General features: G+C 40.2%; 1 protein-coding gene across 1 annotated transcript in view; it reads left to right on the forward strand.

Annotated features, from left to right (window-relative positions):
- Positions 1–1,392: 1,392 nt before the first annotated feature.
- Positions 1,393–23,800, forward strand: part of ERN1 (endoplasmic reticulum to nucleus signaling 1) — a 32,088-nt gene continuing 9,680 nt past the window's right edge. The window contains exons 1-8 of the mRNA XM_053960417.1: positions 1,393–1,467; positions 10,479–10,590; positions 18,852–18,885; positions 19,835–19,907; positions 20,527–20,599; positions 21,720–21,842; positions 22,455–22,556; positions 22,977–23,238. Of these exons, the coding sequence (XP_053816392.1) occupies positions 1,402–1,467; positions 10,479–10,590; positions 18,852–18,885; positions 19,835–19,907; positions 20,527–20,599; positions 21,720–21,842; positions 22,455–22,556; positions 22,977–23,238 (845 nt within the window). The 5' untranslated portion in view covers positions 1,393–1,401. The remainder of the gene's footprint in view (positions 1,468–10,478; positions 10,591–18,851; positions 18,886–19,834; positions 19,908–20,526; positions 20,600–21,719; positions 21,843–22,454; positions 22,557–22,976; positions 23,239–23,800) is intronic.

Raw genomic sequence — 23,800 nt, forward strand, 5'->3', positions numbered from 1 at the left:
GGCCTTGGGAGACACTCGTGTGAAATAACTCCAGCTTGGATCTGGTGCACTACAGCGTTTATACAGCAACTGATAAATTCCTCCTCTAATGTAGCAGGGTGCAGGGTGCTGCTGCCATGGCACACACAGGGACACAAATTCTTAAAAGTCAAGGCTGCCATAAACAAACACTTCAGAGAACTGGCATCACAGTGTGGTTTGTAGCTCCAGCATGTTTTTATATATTCAGATGTATAGGTCAGGTTGTCATTTGGACAAGGCTCTGAGGCACTGGCTGGGATTGTTGGGGTGTACTGTGCAGGAGTTAAACTTGATGATCCTCGGTCCCTTCCAGGGAAGGATATTCTGTGATTCTGGGCGATCATTACATCTGCCCACCATCAAAGGCACACTCACTGCGTGAGCGTGTGTGCATATGGCATACCCAGAACTCCGTGTGCCCTGCAACTCCATTAGTGATAGCACTGTTAAAAAGCAAACAATATGTACAAGGACAAAGCAGCTTTGTTATATAAATAGGTGGCTGAACACTGGATCTTTGCCAGGCACTCTAAATTTACTTTCTCCTGTTTAAAGCTTCTTCCATTTGGTTCAATACTTTTTGTGTTTATTTTTATCTGTTCAGAGAAGCCTGGACCTGTTTTTTTTTTTTTTTTGGTTCAGAGGGGCATACTGGGGCTGTTTTTGCATTTATTTAAGGCCTTGGAAGGCCTTAACAGTTAACAGTCTGTCAAAAGCAGGAGCTATGCTGAATACATTCGGCATGATCTGTTCTGAAAACACAAAATCAGTAGGAAAACCAGAATCAAAGTGTCATCAAGGTTGGAAGAGACCTTTAAGATCATCAAGTCCAACCGTCTACCCAGCACTGCCACTGTAGCCCCCCAAACCATTAAATATCACTCAGTGGCAGATCCAGATGCCTCAAGCACCTCCAGTGACTCCACTAGCTCCCTTGGGCAGCCCCTTCCAACGCCTGACCACGCAGTTATTCCGGGCAGGGTGGTGTCGGGGGAGGAAGGCGACTGACTGGTGCTGCCTGGATTTAGGTAGGTTTTTTTATAAAAACAAAGCAGCAGTAGCCAGCTGCCACCGCACCCCGCGGTTCCCATGGGGCTGCCAGCCGAGCCCCGGAGCGGGCGGCGGGTCGGTCGCGGCTCACACGAACGGGACCGGCACCGGCGCGAAGCTGCGGAACATCTCTGGCGGCTCCCGGGGCCCCGGCCCGGCGGCTGCCCGGGCGGTCCCTGAGCGCGGTCCCCGGCGGAGCCCGTCCGCCCGCGGGTGACGTGCGTGTCCCGGCCGGGCGGTCCCTGAGCCCGCCCCGCCCGCCGCGGGGAGCGCCGGACGCGCCGCTCCGGAGGCAGCGCCGTGCGGGGGGAGCGGCCCCGCGGTGCAGCTATGGAGCCGCTCCGCCGCCTCCTCCTCAGCCTGGCCGCGCTGCTGCTGCTCCCGCCGAGGCTCGCGGTAAGCCCGGGCCCGCTGGGCCGGAGAACGGCAGGGGCAGCCAGGGCACGGGGAGGGCCGCGGGAGGGGAGCTGGGGGGGCTCCCGCCGGCGTTAGCGGAGGTTTGCCGGGGGTGCCCGCAGCCCGGCGGTGTCCGCAGAGCCAACACGCCTCCTGGTCCACTGTCGCTAACGCCGTGTGCCCTGTGTGCGCAGGCCAGGGGCTCCTGCCCCACAGCCTGTCCCAACCCAACAGCCGTGTACCTGCAGCTGTGCCCCACCTGGCATGTAACCTGGACGTGTGTATCATAATCCTCTCAATATGAAAATACAGTTAATTTCACACGAGGCAGTTGTAAAAAGTAGCACAGATAAACTTTTGAAATAGTAGTACAAAGAAACTTTTGTAAACTGGAACTGTGTAGATGGGTCGGGAACCAGTGAGACATGCTAGAAGGTCTGCTCTCTCCCTTAATAAGTAAGGGGATTTGGTTTTTTTTCTGGAAAAAAGCCCACACATTGTATTGATATGTATTGATAACCAAATACATGTGACTGTCTACTCTACTCTACTCTATTCTGTCATGGCATTTTGATAATTCTGTTTCCAGAGCAAATGCAGCAATGTGCATTAATGTACATGTGGTTGGTTGGGATCCAAACCCACAGCTTTAAATTCAAAGGTGGAAGACAAAGTGCACTACACTGCCCTACAAAACCTCTTAAGAAATAACAAGGTTGGTTATAAGGTATTGCAATAGGTGGAGCAATAAAAGTGCATGGAATAGGGAAACTGGTGCAAAGCAGATGGAATGCTGAGCAGATTATTTTTACAGAGGTAATAATTTTAAACAGTGGGTGCTGTCTGCTGTGTGTGTACTGAGATGGATAGCTAACTTCAAAAATTCACTTCTGAAGGGTGCGCTTGTTAGCAGGTTCTCCGGATCAGGAGACAATGAAAAGGCCATCTGGCATTCACTGTTTCCATTCTGGTCAAGTGTAGCACAAGAAAGCTTTAGGTTATGTTCTTTGATGGATTGTTCATTGTTACCTGAAAAAGCTGCTGTAATATATGGGGTTCTAGTTCAGGTTAAGCAAAGCTGAAGGCTTTGTTTTTCACCTGCAATGTAATAACTCCACTCCCTTCTTTAGAACTAAAGTAAACACATTAGCAGTTAAGCTGGCAACATACCTAGTCCTGTTACTTCATTAGGAAACTGGAAAAAATTAAATGGAGGCTGTCAACAAGAATTACTTTACAGTCTTTATTGTAGAGTGCTAATGTGTTTGTCTTAGACTGGACTGTAAGGCTGGACTGAGGTCTCATGGTGCTCACAGATTTGGGTTTCAGATTTTGCAAGGAAAATACTGATTTGCAACTCACTGAGTTTTAAAAACAGTCCTGAATAAGAACATTAAGAAATATTTTTAAATACCTAAAATAGTTTTGAAATCAACAGATTATTGCTAAATTTTATATAATTTTACTTGCATAGTCACAAAAGACTGGACTCGTGTCCTGGTAGAATTCAGCCCATTTTTTCTCTAGATTTCCCTCTTCCTTTGGTTTCCCTGCTCTGCCGTCTCACCTCAAATCAGTGTCTGAGTTCTCCATTTCTGTTTCTTTTCTTGGCTCTTATCCTGGTCTTTTTGCTCTGTGAGCTGCAGATCCTCACCATGACTTCCAAGTTGAAATCTATTCTGTAGTTCAGTTGCTTTTCAGAACTAGTTTTCATTCCTCTGAACTTAGTCCCAGTCATCTCACCTGTGAATAACCCATTTAACTGTGGAGGCTTATTTAAAACTATTCATGTCACTTGAATAATAAACTCCCATGAGGAGGACTGACATACAAGTCCAGTGTTGAGGTAACTTGAAAACATGACGTTGCCTAAAGATTTTGCAGATTGTTTTTTTCTGTAGATTTCTTTTAAGAGTAGTGGTGGCGATCTGCTGTTTTGTAAATCCTTTGGCTGATAAATGTACTCTTTGTTACCTAATATCCCATCTCTAATATTGTTTTTTTAGTTTGTATAAGTTCATACAAGGTCTTCCTTTCGTCTTCCTTTCTGACTGTTCTTTACAGACAGGAAAATGCTGTTTCTTGCTGTTTGTGTGACACAGTTTACAGCTCTTGGAACTGCCCTCCAATGGATGGGAGCACATTAAAAAGGTGAAATCTCAGATGAAGCAATGAGATACGCAGTAGAGCTGTCAGTAAATTACAGTTACCATCAATATTACACAGTAATGATTTACGTCTCTCTTTAGAGTGAAAAATCTCTGGTTTTTATGAGCCCTGGGATGTTCCAAACTGTGCTTGTTTCTCTTTTAACATGGAGTCAGTGCAACTGAAAAATACCAACCTCCCTGGGATTAAAGTGGCATTTGGAACATGGGTCTGTCCCCTCCTGCAGCCAGTGGGACGGGTTTCAGTGCTGGGTTACACTGTGTAGGCAGTGCCTGACATGGAAAAACCCCGGCCTCAACCAGGTGTTGTTTCTTCTGGTGTGTTCTTTATCTCAGCATGAGGTGTTTGGCCAGGGAACTGATTGGTGTGAAAACCCATGTGAGACAGCAGAAGGTTTACAGAGGATGTGTTCAAGCACTGAGTTAATTAATACGTTTTATTTGATGCAGATCTCCTTAGTTGCTCAAAAAATAGTATAATATGGTTTGGAGGTTTTTTTGGTGGCGGAGGGAAATGTAAATTTGTCTTGCTCACCTAAATTATCATGAACAACTCTGTCCTGAGAGTATAAATTCATGTGTTTAAAACTCTGCTGTCATTTGGGTTGTTGGTGTTCTTGTGGTTATTGAAATAAATTTCTAGTGGAGAGACCACTCCAAGGTGAGTCCAGGCAGGGAACAGTTGGAGTGGCTGTCCTGTACTGCTTAGTTTTTCCATTGCATGGAGGGGTGGGTGTATGAATGGATGTTTGAATGAGAACTCACTGAACTGGGTTACAGCATGATGAGAAATGGCTAATAAAGACATGTTAGAATTCAGTTTAAGATTAAAAGATCTGTAGATTTGATTTTGCTTTCTAAAGAAGATAAAACATATTTTTGTCAACTCTCTTTCGTATCTTAACTTCATTATTAGTTATACTGGAAAACTCCCCCCAGTAGTTTACTGAATTTTACAAAGACTTTCTTCATGGCCTGGTTTTATCATGCACAGGGAGTTTTAGCCTGTAGCCTGGCAGTGTAATGAGATAGCTGTCAAAACCAGAGTAATGATTCATAGGCTATCTGTGATGAATATGCCAAGTGCTTGCAGTGTGTACTAATGTCTAAAAATACTTTGCTTTGCGTCCTTATTGGTTTACCAGCTGTGGTTCCAGTAGCATCAATTATGGTATAGGCCTTTTGTTATTGTGAGGATTGTGTCTGGTGCTGTCAATGCTGAAGTTGGGTTTTAATAGTTTTTGAGTAAAATATGAATGCACGGCCTGATGTTTATGAGGCTAAGTATGGAGTGAGGAATATCAGTAGGTTTTTTTCCTTGAGTGATAATTTGTATCTTGTCAGCATTTTGGTTTGGTAAGGCAGGCGTTATCAAAGAAATTAGAAGGCTGTTATAGTTAGCAAACCATCCATTGTTTATCATCCATCAGCCCAGCACATTAAGTTTGGTGCATATGTATTCCTATTTCAGACTCGGAAAAGAAAATTATTTTCCTGCTAAGACATGGCACAGTTTTGTTTACTTGTGAGCACACAGTTATCTCTATGAAATCAGTAACAGTTCTTGAAATCAGCACACGCTGTCACTCATGCAGGGTCACTGGGAAGTGTTTTCCTGTAATTTATTCATACTTTGAAGAGCCTCTTGTGGTATCACCCCCACAGCAAAACGTGTTTCTGGGTTGCCAGAGCTGTAACCTCAAGGAACTCGGTGGCCTGATTTTTCATCTGCTTTTCCCACTGACTTCAGTGTGATTTGTGCCTTCATGGTGACCTTAATTTCAAAAATGGTGGTTTTAGGCAGATGAATTATTAGAAGAAATTATTGCCGTGGGAATCTGTTTTCTTCTAACACAATAAAACAAACTAAGGCATTGTTTTGCTAACCCTTAGAAAAATTTCAGCTGTTGGGGTGAAAGATGCTATCACCTTTGACACTGAACTGCACCACACACACACACACCAGAACTTGTTCTACAGCTTTCACTGACCTTCGCTTGACTGCCCGGTCCTTCAGAATTGTTTTGAGTCATTTTGTTACTTGGATTTCTAAAACATTTTATCTAAATATATGGTAGATCTAGACTGAGGGGAAGATTCTTATGGGAGACTTAACCAGTATATATAAAGTTAATTTCTTTTTCTATTAGATAGTATATTTCTATTCTAGCTTAAAAATGCTGTTTTCTACTTAGTCACAAATTTTAGGCTGTTACGGATTATTAGCAGTCAGCTTTAAAACTTTTGTCAAATTTGAATCCAATGAGAGCTTGAAATTTTGTCTTTTGAATTAAATTATTAAAATTAATTCTAAAGCAGTCCCCATGTAATTTCAAAATATTGTAAATCGTTAACCTTATATTACTGTTGATGTGGAAGATTGTTATGAGTACAGTCTGTCAAGGCAGTAGAAGCTCTTACTGAATTCCAAAGAGGGTATGTGTTAAAATAGATGTTGCAGTTTCAGATGAAATGAAACAGGGAACCAAACCAGGTTTTCCTTCCGTTTCATTTTCTTTGTTCACTAAATTATGTTCTTTTTGCTTAGTTGTTTCATGTCCTGACATATTTTTTTGGAGTCAGTTGATGTATCTTCCTAGAAATAGAATTGCAATATGAAATAAAAGTCTCTTAAGAATTTGCATTGCATCACAACAGTTGGGACCTCACCCTTGCAGGGAGGGAGGACAGGATCTGTGTTACCAGTTATTATAGAGTCGGTCTCAGGACTGAGATTGTGATGTCTTTTTGTGGTGGAGAAAACTCTTACATACTTCACAGAAAAATCAAAACAAGTGTGTCTTGTACATACAGATTTTTATAATTTTTTAGTTTTTCACTGCAGTGCTAATCCCAGGCTTTAATTAATCCATTAATTAATTAATTACAAAGCTTTGTGTTCAAAATAAAATCTATTCAATATTTGCAACTTTGATACTTCAGTCTCTAGCCACTGATAAAAGTCACGAATAAAACCAAGATAAAGTACTTTTAATTTCTCAGTCTGGGTGAAACACAAGTAATTATCTAAATAATCTGTTCAATTTTCTATCTATTGCTTGATAAAATTTGAAAGAATAAAGCCTTATTTCCATATTATTATACTAACTCCCTTGCCTTCTCCAAGTGACTACCGTAGATACTGAACAAAATAAATGAGCAATATTGCATAGCAAAATACAGAGTCATTGGGGTTTTTTTTAATTTAGGTCAAATGCTTCACCTGGGTCAGTGTGCTACTGAGCTGGGTAATGTCAACTGCATGATAGCATGTGCTTTGAAAATTATGAGTGAATGGATGATTTTAATAATGGCATTTTATGTATTTCATCTGTGTTCAAATACAAATTTAGAAGTAAGGGAAGAACTAATGAAATTGGCCTTTATTCAGTCTTTCCCCCAAAGGAGATGTTATCTTCAACACACAGGGTTGCAGTGACCACATCAATGTGACTTTGATAGCTGAATATAAGAAAGCCCTTCAGAAGAAGTGAAACCTAAACATAGACCTGAGGTGGCAGGGGGAAGGGGTTTGAGGGAGAGCATCAGAAGATCTGTGTATTTTACAGGGAAACAATGCATGCATGTGGCAGGATCTCCTCGTCAGGGGAATCCCAGGGCCTCTGTGCTGGTTTCTCTCCCAGTGAAACTCCTTGGGCAGGGAGCGGAACTGGGCCCAGAGCAGGTGAGTTCCCTGGCTGGAGAGACCTAATGGCTCTTCCAGGGTACTGTTCCCGTGGTGCCTGTGAATGCCACAAGTCCTTCCCATGCCAGGAAAGTTCACATCTCCCTGTTAACCATGCCAGACACCATGGGATGGTAGCTGGAAGTGGTGCTTTTCCCCTCCCACGCCAAGAGTCCTACACTGAAAAGCTTAGAAAAAGCTGTTGGGATTTCATGAGCTTGGTCATATCTGAGAACTTTCTGAGAACTATCTAGAACTGTCTAAGCAACAGTCAGGTGTTCATTTGATTTTCCACTGAAACTTGCAGGAACACTTCTTCAGCTACGGTTTTCTTTCACTGTTGTTCAGCTTGCAATTGGAGGGAAGTACAGAAATGTTTTCCTGCTCTGAATGCAGTGTGCAGAGGAAACCTTTGCATGTTTGTACTTTCTGTTTGGTCCCAAGTCCTAAGAACCTGCTAAAACACCAACAATCTGGAAGACAGTACTGGTTACTGATGTTTTGATCAGGGTTTCAGAGCTCACATTTAATTCCTTAATTTCTGTATCCTTGATGCCCCAATAAATAGATATTAAAATGTTAAATACGAAAGTGTTAAATCTACAATCTACAACAAGTAATGTTCTCTACACTGTGTATTCTGATATGTGATACCCAACTATACTCATGGTGGTTATTTTACAGGCAAATTTTTAGTGAAAATTTTACATGTATTTACTTCTTAATCAGAAGACAGGAGGAGAACATGGTTTGTGAAGAATTTACTGATTCTGTAAGATAAGAAGATAAAAGATAAGACTTGTACAGAGAATAAGAAGTAGCCTAGAAAAACAATCTTAAGTCTGTATATGCAGACAATGTTGTGGATTTGCTGTATGTTGTATTTTAGTTGCAACTAAACTTCAACACTAGTCATTACATTCTGGGTGTCAAATTCCCACCTGCAATTTAAAGGAACATGAATAGTTTTAATTTCCTGTCTTTAACAGTATTTTCTTGCTTAACTTACTGTTTCACTCTAGGTGCAGTTTCACTGTGTTTACTAAACTGAGCCTCACAATCAGATGGTTTTCAGCCCTGAAGGGTTGTGATAGTGGAACGTGGGTCATGTCTTCCCCCTCTCACTGCAGAATCAGTGAATCTGGCTTGTTAAGATTTAAGGAAGACTGAACTAATGATGATTAATCAACTACAGCATCCTAAGTGTAGTTTGTAGTTTTGTGTACAAAAATACCTAGAGGACAAAATTTTCATGAATTACTTTGATACAGTGGCTACAATAGTTTAACAAAAGTAATAATACAGACGACTGAGATCTCCTAACTTTACAACAGAGCTCCTCTGCTCTAACACCCAATCAGGTTGTTAGGCTTGAAAGGTACTGTGAGTTCATTTCTGATCAGGAAAATCTTGAGGTGCTTTCTTATAGGGCAGTGTGAGAGGAACTGTTATGCACTGTCCCTGTTTGAACAAACACTGCAAAGTTTAATCCCAGATGTAAATATTTTATCTAAGTGCAGTTGGCTGTGCAGCCCGCATAATTTACAATGTCATGTCATGAATATTATATTTATGTGTTAAGATACTTCTCCCATTTTTTTCTGGCCTTCCAGCAATTATTTCTGATCTATGGTTGGTGTACTGTTGACTTGTACTTCCATTTCTTTCTGCACTGTGCGTTTTACAATTGTGTGCTCCACAATTATGACTGGAAAGAAGCATGTGCAATATTTATGGGTGCAACCTGAGTGTTGGCTAGTTAGCACTGTGTTACATTATCCTTCTAGCTCTGTGCTTTGCCTGAAAGTCTAATGCTTTAGTTGGATTGCACTAAAATGTATAGCTGTTCAAAGAAAGTTATTCTTTATATTTTAATTTGGCAATTAAGTATTTTGCTTTGCAGTAATTCTAACATGACCAATAATTGTTTTTTACAATAAGTCATTGAAGACATTAATTATGTAAAATGAATACATTGTCATTTTGTGTGGTAGGTTAAGAACTATATTTAACTGTGAAACTTTGAAACGTGGCAGGTGTCACGCAGATGAGCAATGCAGATACAGCCTGCAAATGAAAAGTTACTTGAGCAAAAACTTGAGCCCTGGGAAACAGAAATGGGTCAGTCTTAGGCTGTCTGGGATCATCTTTATGCAGGAAGAGAAGAGCAGGCATTGAATTAACATGCTTGTTCTGCTTTGTGTGATGGAACACCTTGGACTTAGCCTCAGTTCCCACAATAATTGCATAGTTCTGAGTCCTTGGTGTTTGTGGTGATGCCCTTTTAATAAAATTCCTTTTTCTGCAAGGGCCAGGCTCAAAACTTGCTTGGGCTGAAGGAAGGACAGTGGCACCAAACTGCTCCCCAGGGGCAGAATGAATTGGAATGTGAAAGGGAGGTTTGAACCCTGCAGCCAGCTGCTTTCTCAGAGATGACTGTGGATGTGCTCATCCTTATGGATCATATTCCTTAACAGTGTTATTTACTCTGTACTGCAGAAACACAATATTGGGAGACATGAGGTATAAAACCACAATTAAGAGATTTACCAGTATGGATCTTCTCCAGCCTTTAAACTGCATCTATCCTAAATATTTTACCCTTGCTCAGAGGCAGCTGACAATGCTTGCAGCTCCATCTGTCTCAGCCTCATTGTTCAGCCAATATTGGTCATTGTTCAGTTGTATTTATCCAGGTTCCACCCAGCCAACATCTTCATTTCTGAACCAACAGAGTATATTCTGTGTACCTAGGAGGAGAATGGGTTTGACATTGACATGTGGGTTCTCTGAGCTGCTCTGAACTTCCTCACTCTTCACAACTTACTGCATGGTCTTTTTGTCAGTCCTTTCCTAGATCAGCCCTGTCTCTGGTCTCTCCTAACTCTAGTGCAAGAAAACTTTGATATCAGATTGAAAATGGAGGTGGAGTTAAAGCATATCCCAGTCTTCTTCTAGAGGAACTTAGCACAGTAACATCTGCAGTGTTAACAGCAAATTAACCAAACCAAAAATCAATTACTGAATTCAAAGGGGCAAGAAAATTGTTCAGTCTGTGCATTTAAAAGAAGGGATGTTCTAGCCCATGTACTGTCTGACAGTTATGAGTAAACTCAGTAGTAAATAATCATATTCATCATATTTTTTTTTTTTCCCAGAACACCAGTTCAGTAACTGTGCCCGAAACACTGCTGTTTGTTTCAACTCTGGATGGAAGTTTGCATGCTGTCAGCAAGAGGACAGGAGCGATCAAGTGGACTTTAAAAGAAGGTGAGCAGGAGGTGTCATGATGCCTTCTACTCAGTAGCAGAAATAACAGTCAAATTAATTGGCAATTTCAAGTGTTGTAAGATCTGGTAAATACTTTCCTTTCTTTTTAAATTTTGTTCTTGTTCCAGAATTAAGCTACAGTGTTTATAGAGTCATGTTCATCTTCATAATTTCACTTGTAGGTATTTTCCAGGTGTATGTAGGTTTTTTTGGTTTATGGGGGTTTTGTTTGTTTTTTTCCTCTGGATGTTTGAGGTGTGGTGGTATAACTGGTAGGTGTCATGTTTTATGGGAATGACTGCAGTATAAGCAAGCATAGAACAGGATAGATGTGTCAGCTTGTGGAACTGTTGGCAAAGGGATTGCATTATTCTGTCTCTGGAATACCCTACATTCTCTGTGCAGTGCATATCATGCAAACCTCGGGGATTTTTCTATAACAGATGTTTAGGAGCACACAGTTTTTTAAATGAAAGAACTGCACTTGTATAAAGGACTTGAACATTGTTCAGTGACTGGAAGTGATTTTGTAATTTTAATTACTGAGCAGAGCTAGTTCTGTCTTGATGAAAAATTTAGTATTTGTAAACAAAATTAGCAAGTTTTGTTTAGTGGGACTCTGATTATGTATGGCAGAAGTAATAGTAGCACCTTCACTTCTGGAAATAAATTAGAGGGTCAAATGGAAAGCATCAGTGACTGCATCATTCTGTCCTCTGTTTTTAAACCTGTCAGTTTAGTCAGTGAGCTGAAGTGGTGGGAAATAGATTGTACCTATCTGGTGTCTGCAGTACCAACCAGTTGTTCTTCTTTGTGAAGCCATTTGTGTTTGAAAGCAGATCTATCAGACAAAAAGTCAACTTTTTAAATGAGCAAAGAAGGCTTTTGTAGATCTTAGAGTAGAAAGGGCTAAGCCAAGTATTTTCTTGATGGATCTTGGTTTTCTTCCATCTCCTGTTTAAATTTAGACCCCTCCTTTTCCTGAACAGCCCTGCCTAAAAGCAGGTCGTCAGCTTCCCAATTTAGTGCTGCTGTAGGCTAAGAAAAACTTGCTGGTCTCTTTGTCATTCCAGTGACACAAACATACCCTGCCTAGTCCTCATCTAGAAGGGTATCACAACTGGCATTGCTTTGCAGCCACACTTAGTAAGTGGCTAGAGGTTTTTTGAAGAAGAAATGAACACACTTTGGTAATGAAAATGATCTTGATCAGAGCGTGTTGCTCAAGGAACTTCTCTTGTTTAAAAAAGAATTGTTGCAAAACTCTTGTTGGTTCTGTAGAACTGCCAGACTGGATAATCTAGTTTTATGGAACTTCTTGTTTCCTCTCTGCTGCTAACTTCTGCATCTTAAGTATATGAGTTGTGCTCATTCCATTTTTGCAGAGCACTTACTGCTCCTTAGTTTATTTCTGTGTAATAGGGCAGCACACAGGGGTCAATGAAAGAGGAATTAGCGGTAGGTATCACTGTTCCAAGAGGCCTCCTGAGTTAACTGAGTTAAGTGGACATGGAACAAGGGCCTGTACATATAAATTGGTGAATTAATTTGTAATGTGAGGGGGGTTATTTATTTTCACGAATCTGTATTTGTTGGTGGTCACCCTTTGGGTGGGAGGCCCAAAGGACAAGACAGTGTTGGAAACAAATGAAAGCCCATTCAGCTTTCTGTGCTGAACCCCTGGAGAAACCTAATAGTGCAGAATTCATTATTAGTATTAGTGTATAAACACCAACAGTATATTAGTGTATAAACCAACAGTAGTTGGGTGCGCTCTGTCTATCAGCAACATGCTGCTGCTGTACCAGAGACTACCTGGCAGAAAGCTGCCTACACCACAAACAGTGCTCTTGCAGGTGCCATTTTACCCTGATTACAGCAGATAAACCATGTGTTGTAGCTCAGGTGCTTTGAGAAGTTGTGGAGGTCACCTGAAGCACTGCAGTGGCACTCACCAGGAAGGGAACATTTTATTACTGCACTTGAGCAACAAGGTATTTAACAAAGGGCAATTCAGGTACATTTTATTTTCATTAGGGAAAAAAACCAAGGCCATGTTCATTATCAGGCAGTGCTTAAACAAACATGAATATCTTGCCATGTGTGGCTTGTTTTAATTTAGCACTGAAGCTTATCTTAGGTGTGTGGAGTAAATGAGCCAATGATTATCACCACAATAACATGTTTGGGTTTCCTTCTTTCATGGAGTGCTGGCAAGAAAGGCAGTCAGAATAGTTGTGCTGCCCATAAAGCAGGCAAAAACTAGGTCAGCTAGGAATAGGACTTTCCACTGTCAGAAATAAACTGTGCCCCTACAGTTACGTGTGATGAGACTGTGGACTTACTTGTTGAGGGTGCTTAAAATCTTAATTTCCTGTTGGCTTCAATGGGTCTTGTTCTCTGGCAGCTCTCAGGATTTTTCAGTGAGCAGGTAGCTGATGCTACTCATTTCCTGGGCCTTGGAAAACTGGCAAATGGTTGGAAAGTTTAGAGAAAAACCCATATTCCTCCTCCCCTGTAATTTCTGAGAGGCACCTTTGCTTGTGCTGTGACCCCACACAAACAGCTGGTGTTGAAGGCACCCGTTGGAAAGGCTGTGGCTCACATTTCACATCAGTGGCTGAATGAGGCTCTTGGTGCCACCCCTGATCCATACAAGGAGATGTCAGCCCTGAGTGACAGTGGGACAGGCTCCTGTAGGCTTCCACGTTTTCTGCACTTGCCACTAGCAAGATACTTAGTCAGCATCCTCAGTAAGGTTCCTTAGGATGAAACCTCTTTCCCAAAATTGATGGAAATAAAACAGCTTCTGTCATTTCCTACAGACCTCTTTGAAAGGTACAGAGGTGCAGCACTTCAGATTTGTTTTTACATGCAAGTGGACAGAGAAAGAGAGGGTCATGAGAACCTGTTGGCAAGGCAGAATCTGGAGAAAGCTTTCCTCCTTGCTGTCAGACTTTATTTCACAGTTCTGATTTCAGTGTGACCTTTAAGAGTGTGATTTTAAGACTGTGCTGTTCCTTCACATCTTTGTAAAACTCACCTTGTATGTCTCTGTTAACTCAAGAGCTTGGTTTATTGAACACAATATTGAATTTGAGATGCTAAGGCTGCAGTACTTTAAGCTGTACTCTTGGGCAGGCTGTTCCTCTGTTCTCTCTGTCCTGTTGTATTGTTCAAAGAGATCTATTTTTTTTCATTCACCAACTCCTTAAAAGCTTTCCCTTAAGAACTAATGCAAAGTATTTTCCCAGAAGAACATTTAATATATGCAGATTTGGATCCTCATTTAGAGCCAGTAGAAATTTGGTTATGATCTTCAGTTCTTTGTAGCAGTCAAAAAATGATGGCCCACAATCAATTTAAAAGGTTTTGATTTCCAACACCTCACTCATAACCACTCATAGATTTTAGAGGGCTCTTATGATAAGACAAAGGTATAAAAATTCTATCTATTTATGGGATCCAGTATACAGATTTTAAAGGGCAAGTCTGAGGTCTGTAGGTCCTGCTTTAGTAATAGTGGTTTTTCCCATGCAAGAAATAATATCGTTGTGCATAGTTGTAAATTAATAAGGATTGTCAGGACAAAACAGTTGTAGAACAGTACTGTTTTCAGCAAATTCCAGAGCATAGTTTGTGTCTCTAGCCTCATTTGCTATGAGCAGCAGATGAGACTGACATGGGTTTAAATTGGCCCGTTAGCCCAAATCTTGTGGTAGGGCCTCAGGGCAGGAAACCGTTTATTCCAGTTCATTCCAGTGGGGCAGTGGCTTACTCACTGTTTCAGTCTCCCACTTCTCCTTTCCAGTCATTGGCTCTAAGGACACATTACAGTGATGACAACATGCAACTTTATCTTTATCTTTATCTTGTATGTTAAAAATACTCTGAGTTTGGGCAAAGGACATACTTATCTTACAATGTATTTCTGAAATATGGAGAAAAGTCAAATGCATTATATTTAGCATATGGGTACAGTTTCATAAGGCTTTTTTCCATGTATGTATGCAAAGTGTGGGTCAGAACCATCTGAAACATGTTATACACTTCTGCCCACTCACAAATATATTCTGGCCATGATGCAACCAAAACTGGATTGGGACATCTGCCTCCTGCCAGGTCAAAATGTTCATTTTGGGGAAGTGGAATAGAGCCAAATTACTGGGCAGACATTATGTTAACAGGTTTCTAATAACTGCTGTACTTGTGAATAAACACTTGGAGTTCTAGAATAAATCTTTATAATGTAGGATCAGTCTCCTTTTAATTTTTTTTAACAAAAGTATTTTACAATTTTTTTGCTAACAGAGGCTGTGTTACCAGTTCAGAAAGCTAAAGCTGGTGTGTGCTGAATTGTAGGCTGTTAATGTAGGAATCAGTAACATAATCTGTCTTAGTGGAGGCTGCAGGAAAAAAAAATTGGAAACCCATGGAAATCTCTATAGAAAACTCAATCTCCTCTCCAGCACTGGAGAGAAGCACCATATTTACAGGACTGTGTCCTGCTTCCTAACTCACCCCCACTGTGCTCCAGAGTTGTTTTGTCATCTATTTTCTTAGTCTAGAAAGTGGAGAAAACTTTCTGTAGGACCTTGCAAGAATTTGGCTTTTCCCTGCTACATGGAATGAACATTTGAGGGAGAGGGAGATGTATTTTTCAGTTTTATCACATTTTCTGTCCAGCTTTCATTCCAGTACAAAATAGTTGCTGCTTTGTTTAGTGGTTGTCACCACTGCTGTTGGTGTTGGAACAGATCAGGCCTGTTAGAGGGACTTTCCCAGTTAGAGGGAACTGCAGTCCAGGGAGTTTTGAAAGCAGGGTGACGTGGCTCAGTCCCAGCATGTCAACACTTGAGTGGGAAGCAGCAGGAGAGGGAGAGGGGAGGAGAGGAGCTCAGTGTTCTGACTTCTGTAAGAACTTTTTCTGTTTGATCCCTTGTGGAGCAAAAGGAGACTTCAGTCACAAGAGGGCTCACTCTTTTATTGGTCTGTGTTCAAGCTATGAAAACTATTGTAAGAACTGGCAACAATTAATTGAACTTAAGATTCTCTTTTTATCTCAGAGCAAGTTCTTATTTTAAAACAAACTTTGAAATAGAGGTTGGAACAGGTCCCAAACCACATGAAAGTGAATGTGAAGAATTTATTGTCTGTCTTCAAAGGATCTCTGCAGAGCCACAACCTGGGTTCAAGATCATGAAATTATTTAGAAAATGAGAAAATTTACATCACCTCAGTAACTAAAAATGCAGAGAAATAGCTTTCCACAGCCTGTCTTTCCAGGTGGATGGTGCTAGTGGTGACAGGAGAAATCCTTTCACTTTAGAAAACTAACTCCTCCATTGTTGTGAAGAGCCTCATGCGTGGAAATTAATCAGAAATCCATAAATGCTTTCTAACAATTCATACACAACACTTCAGTGTGCAGGAAGCCATCAGAATAATCAGTGTTTTGGTTCATGTGCCACTAAGTAGTAAAAAAATTCCTCCTGCTTTGCCATAACTTCTTAACCTGTTCTATCTACTACTTTTTTATCTTAGCTCATAAATTGAGTTTTAGTTACTAAGAAATCAAGTAAAACCAGGAATTTTTCATTTCTGACTAAGTACATGATGTTGAATACATGGTACTAAAGACAAGTTCAAGGACTTTCATGACAATGATGCTTCTGTGCACACTGAATAGCTTAGGATTTGCCATAAGACTCATACATGTCATCTGATAGGCAGCAGTGCTTCAGAAAAACACTGCAAAACATAGAGACATTCATGAGACTTCTGGCATTGTTTATTAAAGTGTAGAAGATATTTATTAATGACATTGGAAATTTCTTTAAGTGACAATTCCCCAACAGCTTTCAGAAATACAAGCTGAGGGATAAATCTCAATGCAAGTAATTATTGCACAGATATGTGTGTGTGTCCTTTCACTGTTGTGGTACTGTGTGGTCAGTAAAACCATGCAGAAATTCTCAGGTCTTTAAGTGGAGCAGAGGGGGGCGCTATATTTTGGTTGATAAAAATAGATTGCCCAGTCTTAGAAAAGTAAGTAAAAACAAGCTATTAGCCCAAAAATGCTTTGCTGTATTACTACTATCCACTGTATTTTCAGGATAGAGAAGGAACTCAAGGGAAGCATTACTAATCAGGCTCTCCTGCAAATGGTTGTCATGGACAAACCAGGATCAGTTGCTAGAAACAATCCTCTAATTAAAATTAAAAGTTTCTGAAGATTAGTCTGACAAGAAACTGTTTATGTTAGTTAGTCTCATGTTTTGCCCAGGTTGACTAGAAAGTGATTTTATAGAAAATCTGCATTGTTGTACTTCAACACTAAATATGCAGTCACTTCAAAAACAAGTTGTGCAGCTTCACTCAGGGCATTTTTAGGAATAGGAAAGAGTTGTCCCAGTGCTGCTGGTGAAGCTGTTGTTGTCTCACAATAGTCACTGTCACCACAGGTGAGAGTTTATTGTCTTACCATGTAAGACACTCTCTGTGTAATCAGTTCATCAAGAGACTTACAAAGTTTATTTGGCTTTTGCCTTTAGCAATGCTTGTAGCATTTGCATTAAATCTTACTTAACTGAGCCAGGTGTTGCTTGTTCTGAGCCAGGTATCACTTGTTCTGATTCATGATGCTGTTTCTTTCACAAAACTGAGCGTTCCTTTCCCATTAAACATTTGTGATTACAAAACCTCTTGCCTTTGGTCTTTAATGTCTCTCTTATTTTAGGTAATTTCACCCAGACTTAGGGATACCCTGAGTTCATAAACTTGGTCTCAGTTTGCCTTTAGTAGTTCAACCCAGCAGCTCAGCTCAAGTCAATCCACTATATATGATGGGCAAAAAATAATTTTTTCTTGTTTTCCCTAGGGATGGAGAGCTGATGATGTAAGTCACCATGTGTTGTATTAGATATTATAAAGCTTGTGGAATACTTCAAGCAAACACTGAGAAATAATTGACATATAATCAATGAGAGCGAGGGTCCCTCCCAACATATCCTGAAACCAATTTCTTCACACAAGGGATAGAAATGAATTGCTTGATGTAGTTAATATAATAAAAGGTCTGACTAAGCAGCCTGGTCTGTAGAGACAGATACAGAAGATGAGTCACTAAGCTCCTTTGTTTGAATATTAATTATTCTTATGGCCTTTGATGTGTGTTTGGGTTCTCAATTAATTAAATGGAGTTTATTTTGACACCTTTGGGAGTGTATCCTGGAACATTTTTTAGGCTTGAAGAGAAAAAAATTACACGTAGTTATGTTTTGAACAAAGCTGCTCTGAGGGTGTTTACTGTTGTAAGAAGAAATCAATGAAATAAAGATAACTATACTGTTATCCCTCATATCCTGCTTTCTTTCTGTCTCTGGCATTAAATGTGCTTCTTTAGGTGGCTGCTGCTTTCAGCTGTGTTGCAGCCATAGATCTGCTTGGGTAGGGGGTTATGTTTTTTTAATCCATGTAAAACCGGGTCATCCTTGCAGGCCATTGCCATCAAATCCATCAGATGGTGTGGTGCCATGCCCTGCAGAGTGGTACAGACTCTGTAAGCCTTGGGTACTGAACCCTGAATTTCCTGTTCTTGTCTTGCTTAGCTCTGCAGATATCCCAGTACACTCAGGCTGCCCAGAATCGGTGCCAGTTTCCCAGTCACAGGCTGTCAAAACATCAGTGCTTTTGTTATTTCCTTCCTGTTGCATCATTATGTTTGGATGGAGACAGAAGAGGTGAAAAACCTCTACATGGAACCAGTGTTTGCCTGGTCATTTTTCATAGTCATACTCAGACTCATTCCAGTGGAGTTTGATTTTCCCTGTGGAAGTAGAGATACTTAGAGGATTGCATCCTCTTCTGAGGTATTTTCTGCCATTGTACCCATTAATAATGCATGTTTGTATTGGAGATTGTAGAGTATGTCTTATAAATCAGGATACTTCTATGGTGTTTGCATCAGGAGTGAAAATCCTGTGATTCAGGATTTTGTAAGCTCTCAGTAATTTTGAGGTATTTAGTGTTGGTAAAACCAAACAAAGGACTTCAGAAGACTTTCTCAAGTGCTTTGTAGTTTCCCATTTTATGAACCAAGTTCCAGGAACAAGAGGAGGCTGCTGAGAGTTTACTTTCAAACTGTGAATCAACCTTTCTAAAAGGAGCAAGATGTTGCAGGCCTGGCTTAATCCTGTATCTGGTGAGTTCAAGGGATTGAATCACTAGTATTTTGACTTTTTCTTTTTCTGTGTGTGCAGATCCTGTCCTCCAGGTACCGATCCATGTAGAAGAGTAAGTCTGTTTCCTTTATCTCATTTACAGCTTGTTCGATTTTCATTGACATCTTGAAATTTGGTTTAATTTTAACCAAACCCATCTGTGTTCTAGACAAGCTGCACACCTTGCAGAAGGCCATTTAAGGTGGTATGGGGAACAGATAAAAGGATAGAATTAGTTACATATAATAGCTAAGAAGAAACATCCTGTCTGCAGCCTGTTCTCTGGAGCCCTTGCTGGATTTGACATCAGGGCTGTGAACCTGTGCTGTGGGTGGCAGGTGGGAAGTGACAGAGCCTGGACTGATTCTGGGTTCTGTATTTACCCCCCTCAAACAGAGACTAAAAACAGTGAAACACAGGAAACTACAACCACCACAACCAGAATCTGCAAATGACATCCTCGAGCTGTAAATTCACATTGGTCCCTGCAGCAACCTCACATTTAGCTAGGAATTTTGGGGCTTGAACTTTGTCTCTGAAGTCAGTGGTGACATCCTTTCTTTTTTTTTTTGATCACAGAACCATAGACATTAGGGTTTGAGTGACTTTGGGGGTCTTTGTGTATTTTGGGTGTAGGGATCCCTTTACCTCTCAAATTTACTTAATTCTGGCAACTCTTTCACTGTTTCTTGCCTTCCTTATGCTCTCTGGTTTTGTTTATTTGTTTGGGCTTGTTCTACATCTGTGTCATTTTAAGAGCTTGTAGGTTTAGTTTAAAAGCTTTCACCTGAGTCAGTGCCTGCCACATTTGGATCTTTGTGCATTCAAATACATTAGTGATCTTATGTTTTATCAGTTCTGAGACTTCCTTATATTTCTTAATTTTCACAGTTAATAAATTAAACTTCAAAAAATTTAATGTCAGATGAATTTCGCTGTAAAGCCAGCGCTGACCACAGTTTCTTTCCTGCTTTCTGAGAAGCACAGTACATTTTTATCATTTATCATTGCTTCAATTCTAGGCCAGCATTTCTTCCAGACCCAAATGATGGCAGTTTGTACACGCTTGGTGGCAAGAACAGTGAAGGCTTGACTGTAAGTATATTTTAAAATTCTCTCCTAAAAAGTGCTCCAGTCAACCTCATGCCTTTGCAGAAGGAAAACATACTTTTATTTTGTTAGAGCAGAATGTTGCCACCTTGTGATTCTCAGGAAGTGATTTCTACTTGAAAATATCAATGCCACATCTTGTCTCCATATTTGACTTTTCTGTAACTTGCTAAAATAATGATAATTACAAATAAAATTTATGTTTTGTTATCTAATTTCTGAATAATCTCAGTGTGATTTGAAACACATTTCTAAAACCATCTGCCAGAAGCAGGATTAATCAATGCTCTGTGCTAACCCCTTTAGAAGATCTTTATAGGATTTAGCAAGCAAAGAAAAATGCTGAACCTTTCAAATTAGTCACCAATCCATGTAGGCCACAGCTACTGCCTAATGCATGACTTTCATTTTTGAACTTTGTAGTGATATTCAGATAAAATGTTTGGCTTCCTACAAGATTTTTTTCCTCAGCTGCTATGATTTCCCTTAGGAACTTCGGTGGTGTTACATATTTTAGTATTTACTCTGACTGAATTCTTAGGTATTATAATAATAGAAATAACCAATGTAACCAATATTGCTTGTTTGTTTGTTTTTCCCCTAGAAACTTCCATTTACTATCCCAGAGCTGGTGCAGGCATCTCCCTGTCGCAGTTCTGATGGGATCCTGTATATGGGTGAGCTCAAATTTTATCTCCTTTAGATTGTAAGATGTTCAGCAACTACAAAATGTAGAGACTCCCAGACAGATTGAAGGAAGTAGGCCTTATTTTGGGTATTAATTATGATTTTTCATAAATCTTTCTGATAACAGAAAATCTGATTAATATAGAATGCAGTTCCTGTGTGATGATTAAAAACAATTGTTTTTCCTGAAGGAGAAAGTACCTTTTCTTAGCAGTGAAATGCCTGTGTGGGGATTTTTTGTTTCTTGAGATGCAGTCTCTCAACAAAATATGACTTCTACTTAAAATCTTCTTAGGATTATAAATGTCATTGACTGCCTGATAATTAGGATAAAATTAGAAATCCCATTGCACCACAGTTAGACATCCTCCATTGTCTGACATACAGTTAGTTCATTTATAGTACAAATAATACATTTATTGCTCACTGTCCCAACTCATTGTAATTGCAGATGGATTTGGGAGGAGAAAAGGAGAAGAAAGGACAGTTATTACTTATCACAACAGTAAAATATGTGACGATCAGAGTGAGCTTAGTTTGGGGTTTCTAAATCTCCTGAAGGGCCAGTGTTCCTTCTGGTTCTCTGCTTCATGTCTTGCCAGTAAATGAGAGAAAAATGTTTATTTGAAGCTTCTAAACATAACATTCATGTATTAACTTCTAAGAAATTCTTAAGGCCATGGCTCACATAGTCTTGAGTGGGATGTTTGAATTACAGTCCTTAAGCAATTTGAAAGGTGTAGATCCTCACTTTTTTTTTTTTCCCACCTTCTGTCTTTCACCATGAGCACTTCAGTCTCGTCGTCTGAGAGCTCCTGGGATCTGCTGCACTCAGAGCTGTGTTAGATTTTATGTGTGAAAAAATCACTCAGCCAATACTGCTTATTCTTCTAAAATACTGTATTTGGGTTTGGTGTTTGTGGTCAGTATTTGGGATTGGCCAGTAGTGCTAAATGATGAACCTAAGTCTAACTACAAAAAACCGTTTTATTAAAAATGCTTTATTTGTGCTAAGTCCATGAGTCTAGTAAAGAAAAAAGAAGACTGAAAAGCTGAATGAAAGTGCAGTTTTTCCAACTGAATGGTAATTGATTTCAATTATGATTTCAGGTAAAAAGCAGGATATTTGGTATGTCGTTGACCTCATGACTGGGGAGAAACAGCAGACCTTGACTTCCTCTTTTGCAGAAAGTCTTTGTCCATCAACATCCCTCCTGTACCTTGGGAGAACAGGTCATACGCTTTTTTTTTTCCTGTAGTTTAAAAGAAAATTCTGATTTTTAAAGTTCAGGCTCATAAGAAATGACCCTGTGGTAAGTTCAGATTTTCAAGTTTAATTCTTGGAAAAACTTCTGTGAATTATGATTTTAGACTGTATACAGAAGAATTATTAACTTTAGCAGCAGACAGATAATGTCTTTTAAACTTTAGCAGTAGGTCCATTATTCTTTTTGTTGACTAAGTGGCATTTGTATTGTAATTAATGGTGTATTCCAGTACCAGCTGTGAACTGTTTGTTCTGTAACACACAGCTTTTAAAAAACTGTTTAAAGAAGCTGGAAATAGAGCAGATCCACTGACATCACAAGTGCAGTGTGCTTAAATAAGTGGTAAAGTTAGACCAACACCATGGAGGTGCTGACTGGAAACAGGAATAAGTGTTACAGACTTGTTCTTTAACCTCTCTATCAATGTATCCCTTTACTTTGGATAGTGTTGGGGAAAAAAGGAAATGCTGACAGCTGTGAGTTCTGTGTGGTGTTTGAGGAGTGTCTCAGATTTGAGAAGATTGATTCTATTCTCTCATAGTTTTTTTTGCTTCACAGACTGTATGTTTTTTAACAGAGTACACGATCACAATGTATGACACCAAGAAGAAGGAGCTGCGATGGAATGCCACCTATTTTGATTATGCAGCAACTTTGCCTGATGAAGACATAAAATACAGTAAGAATTTAATTGCTGTCTCCCCCTCCTACAATGGAGTTTTGTATATAGGCAAAAATATTCTCTTTTTTTTTGTGTGGTGCATGTACTTCTGCCCATTTTTGTCCATCACATACTGCAATATCTAAGTCCTGTTAGGTAGCTTCAGGTAAATTGAGTCCAGCAGGGTGCAGCTCTTGAAGGTGTGATTCCTTAAAATCAGTGAGAAATGGCAGGAGAGGCAGCAAATCTGAGCTCTGGTGCACAACCTGATTGCAGTGCTCTTGAACGGCAGCTGGACTTGTGTCAGCCCAGTTGTGGCCGAGGCTTTGCTGCTCAGCTGCTGTGCAGTGAAAGGTGTGGAGACTGCAGTCCAGAACTGTTCTGTGCATGATTAAAGCTACAGAATCCAGGTAACCTCCACATGTTTGTGCATTGCAGAAATGTCCCACTTTGTGTCCAACGGGGATGGGCTGGTGGTGACCGTGGACAGCGAGTCCGGGGACGTGCTGTGGATCCAGAATTACGCGTCCCCCGTGGTGGCATTTTACATCTGGCAGCGAGAGGGGCTGAGGAAAGTCCTGCACACCAACGTGGGCATCGAGACCCTGCGCTACCTGACCTTCATGTCAGGGGAGGTTGGACACATCACCAAGTGGAAATATCCCTTCCCAAAGGAAACAGAGACCAAGAGCAAACTAACGTAAGCCTGAGATCCTGCTGTTCTCACTGTCCATTTGAGAGCTTTGTCATTAAACAGAACAGTTAAGGGTTGTGCTGCGAGTTGCAACATGGTGAAAAGAATGCATAAAGCATTTCTAGCTCTCCAGGTGTTCTTTTATATAATATTTGATCTTTTAGTGTGTAAACTCAGAGACCAAACCAAAAAACTTATGAACTTAGGAAGCGTATATTCCTAAGTTTTATCAGATGTTCTGTATTGAATAGGTTCTCACAATGTGAAATTAAATTTGTTTTCCTAACGGGAAGCCTTTCACACTATGAAAATGGAGCACAGCATTTTGGCAAATGCCAGTTATTGAAAAATGCAGAAATAGGACATGAGTTATGTCAAATGAATGGTGGTGCTGTGAATAATGAACTGACAATGCTTGCATAATTAAAAAAAAAGGCTTCATGGTACAGCAGTACTTCAAATAATTTTACAGATCAAGGCTTTTCAAGATACAAATACTGATGATTTGGGAAGCTCCTGCATTGGTTCTGCAGGGTTGTGCTGCCCAGGTTTTTTTAGCTGAGATGTT

This window comes from Vidua chalybeata, chromosome 19, assembly GCF_026979565.1.
Source record: "Vidua chalybeata isolate OUT-0048 chromosome 19, bVidCha1 merged haplotype, whole genome shotgun sequence".
In the NCBI taxonomy this organism is placed as follows: Eukaryota; Metazoa; Chordata; class Aves; order Passeriformes; family Viduidae; genus Vidua; species Vidua chalybeata.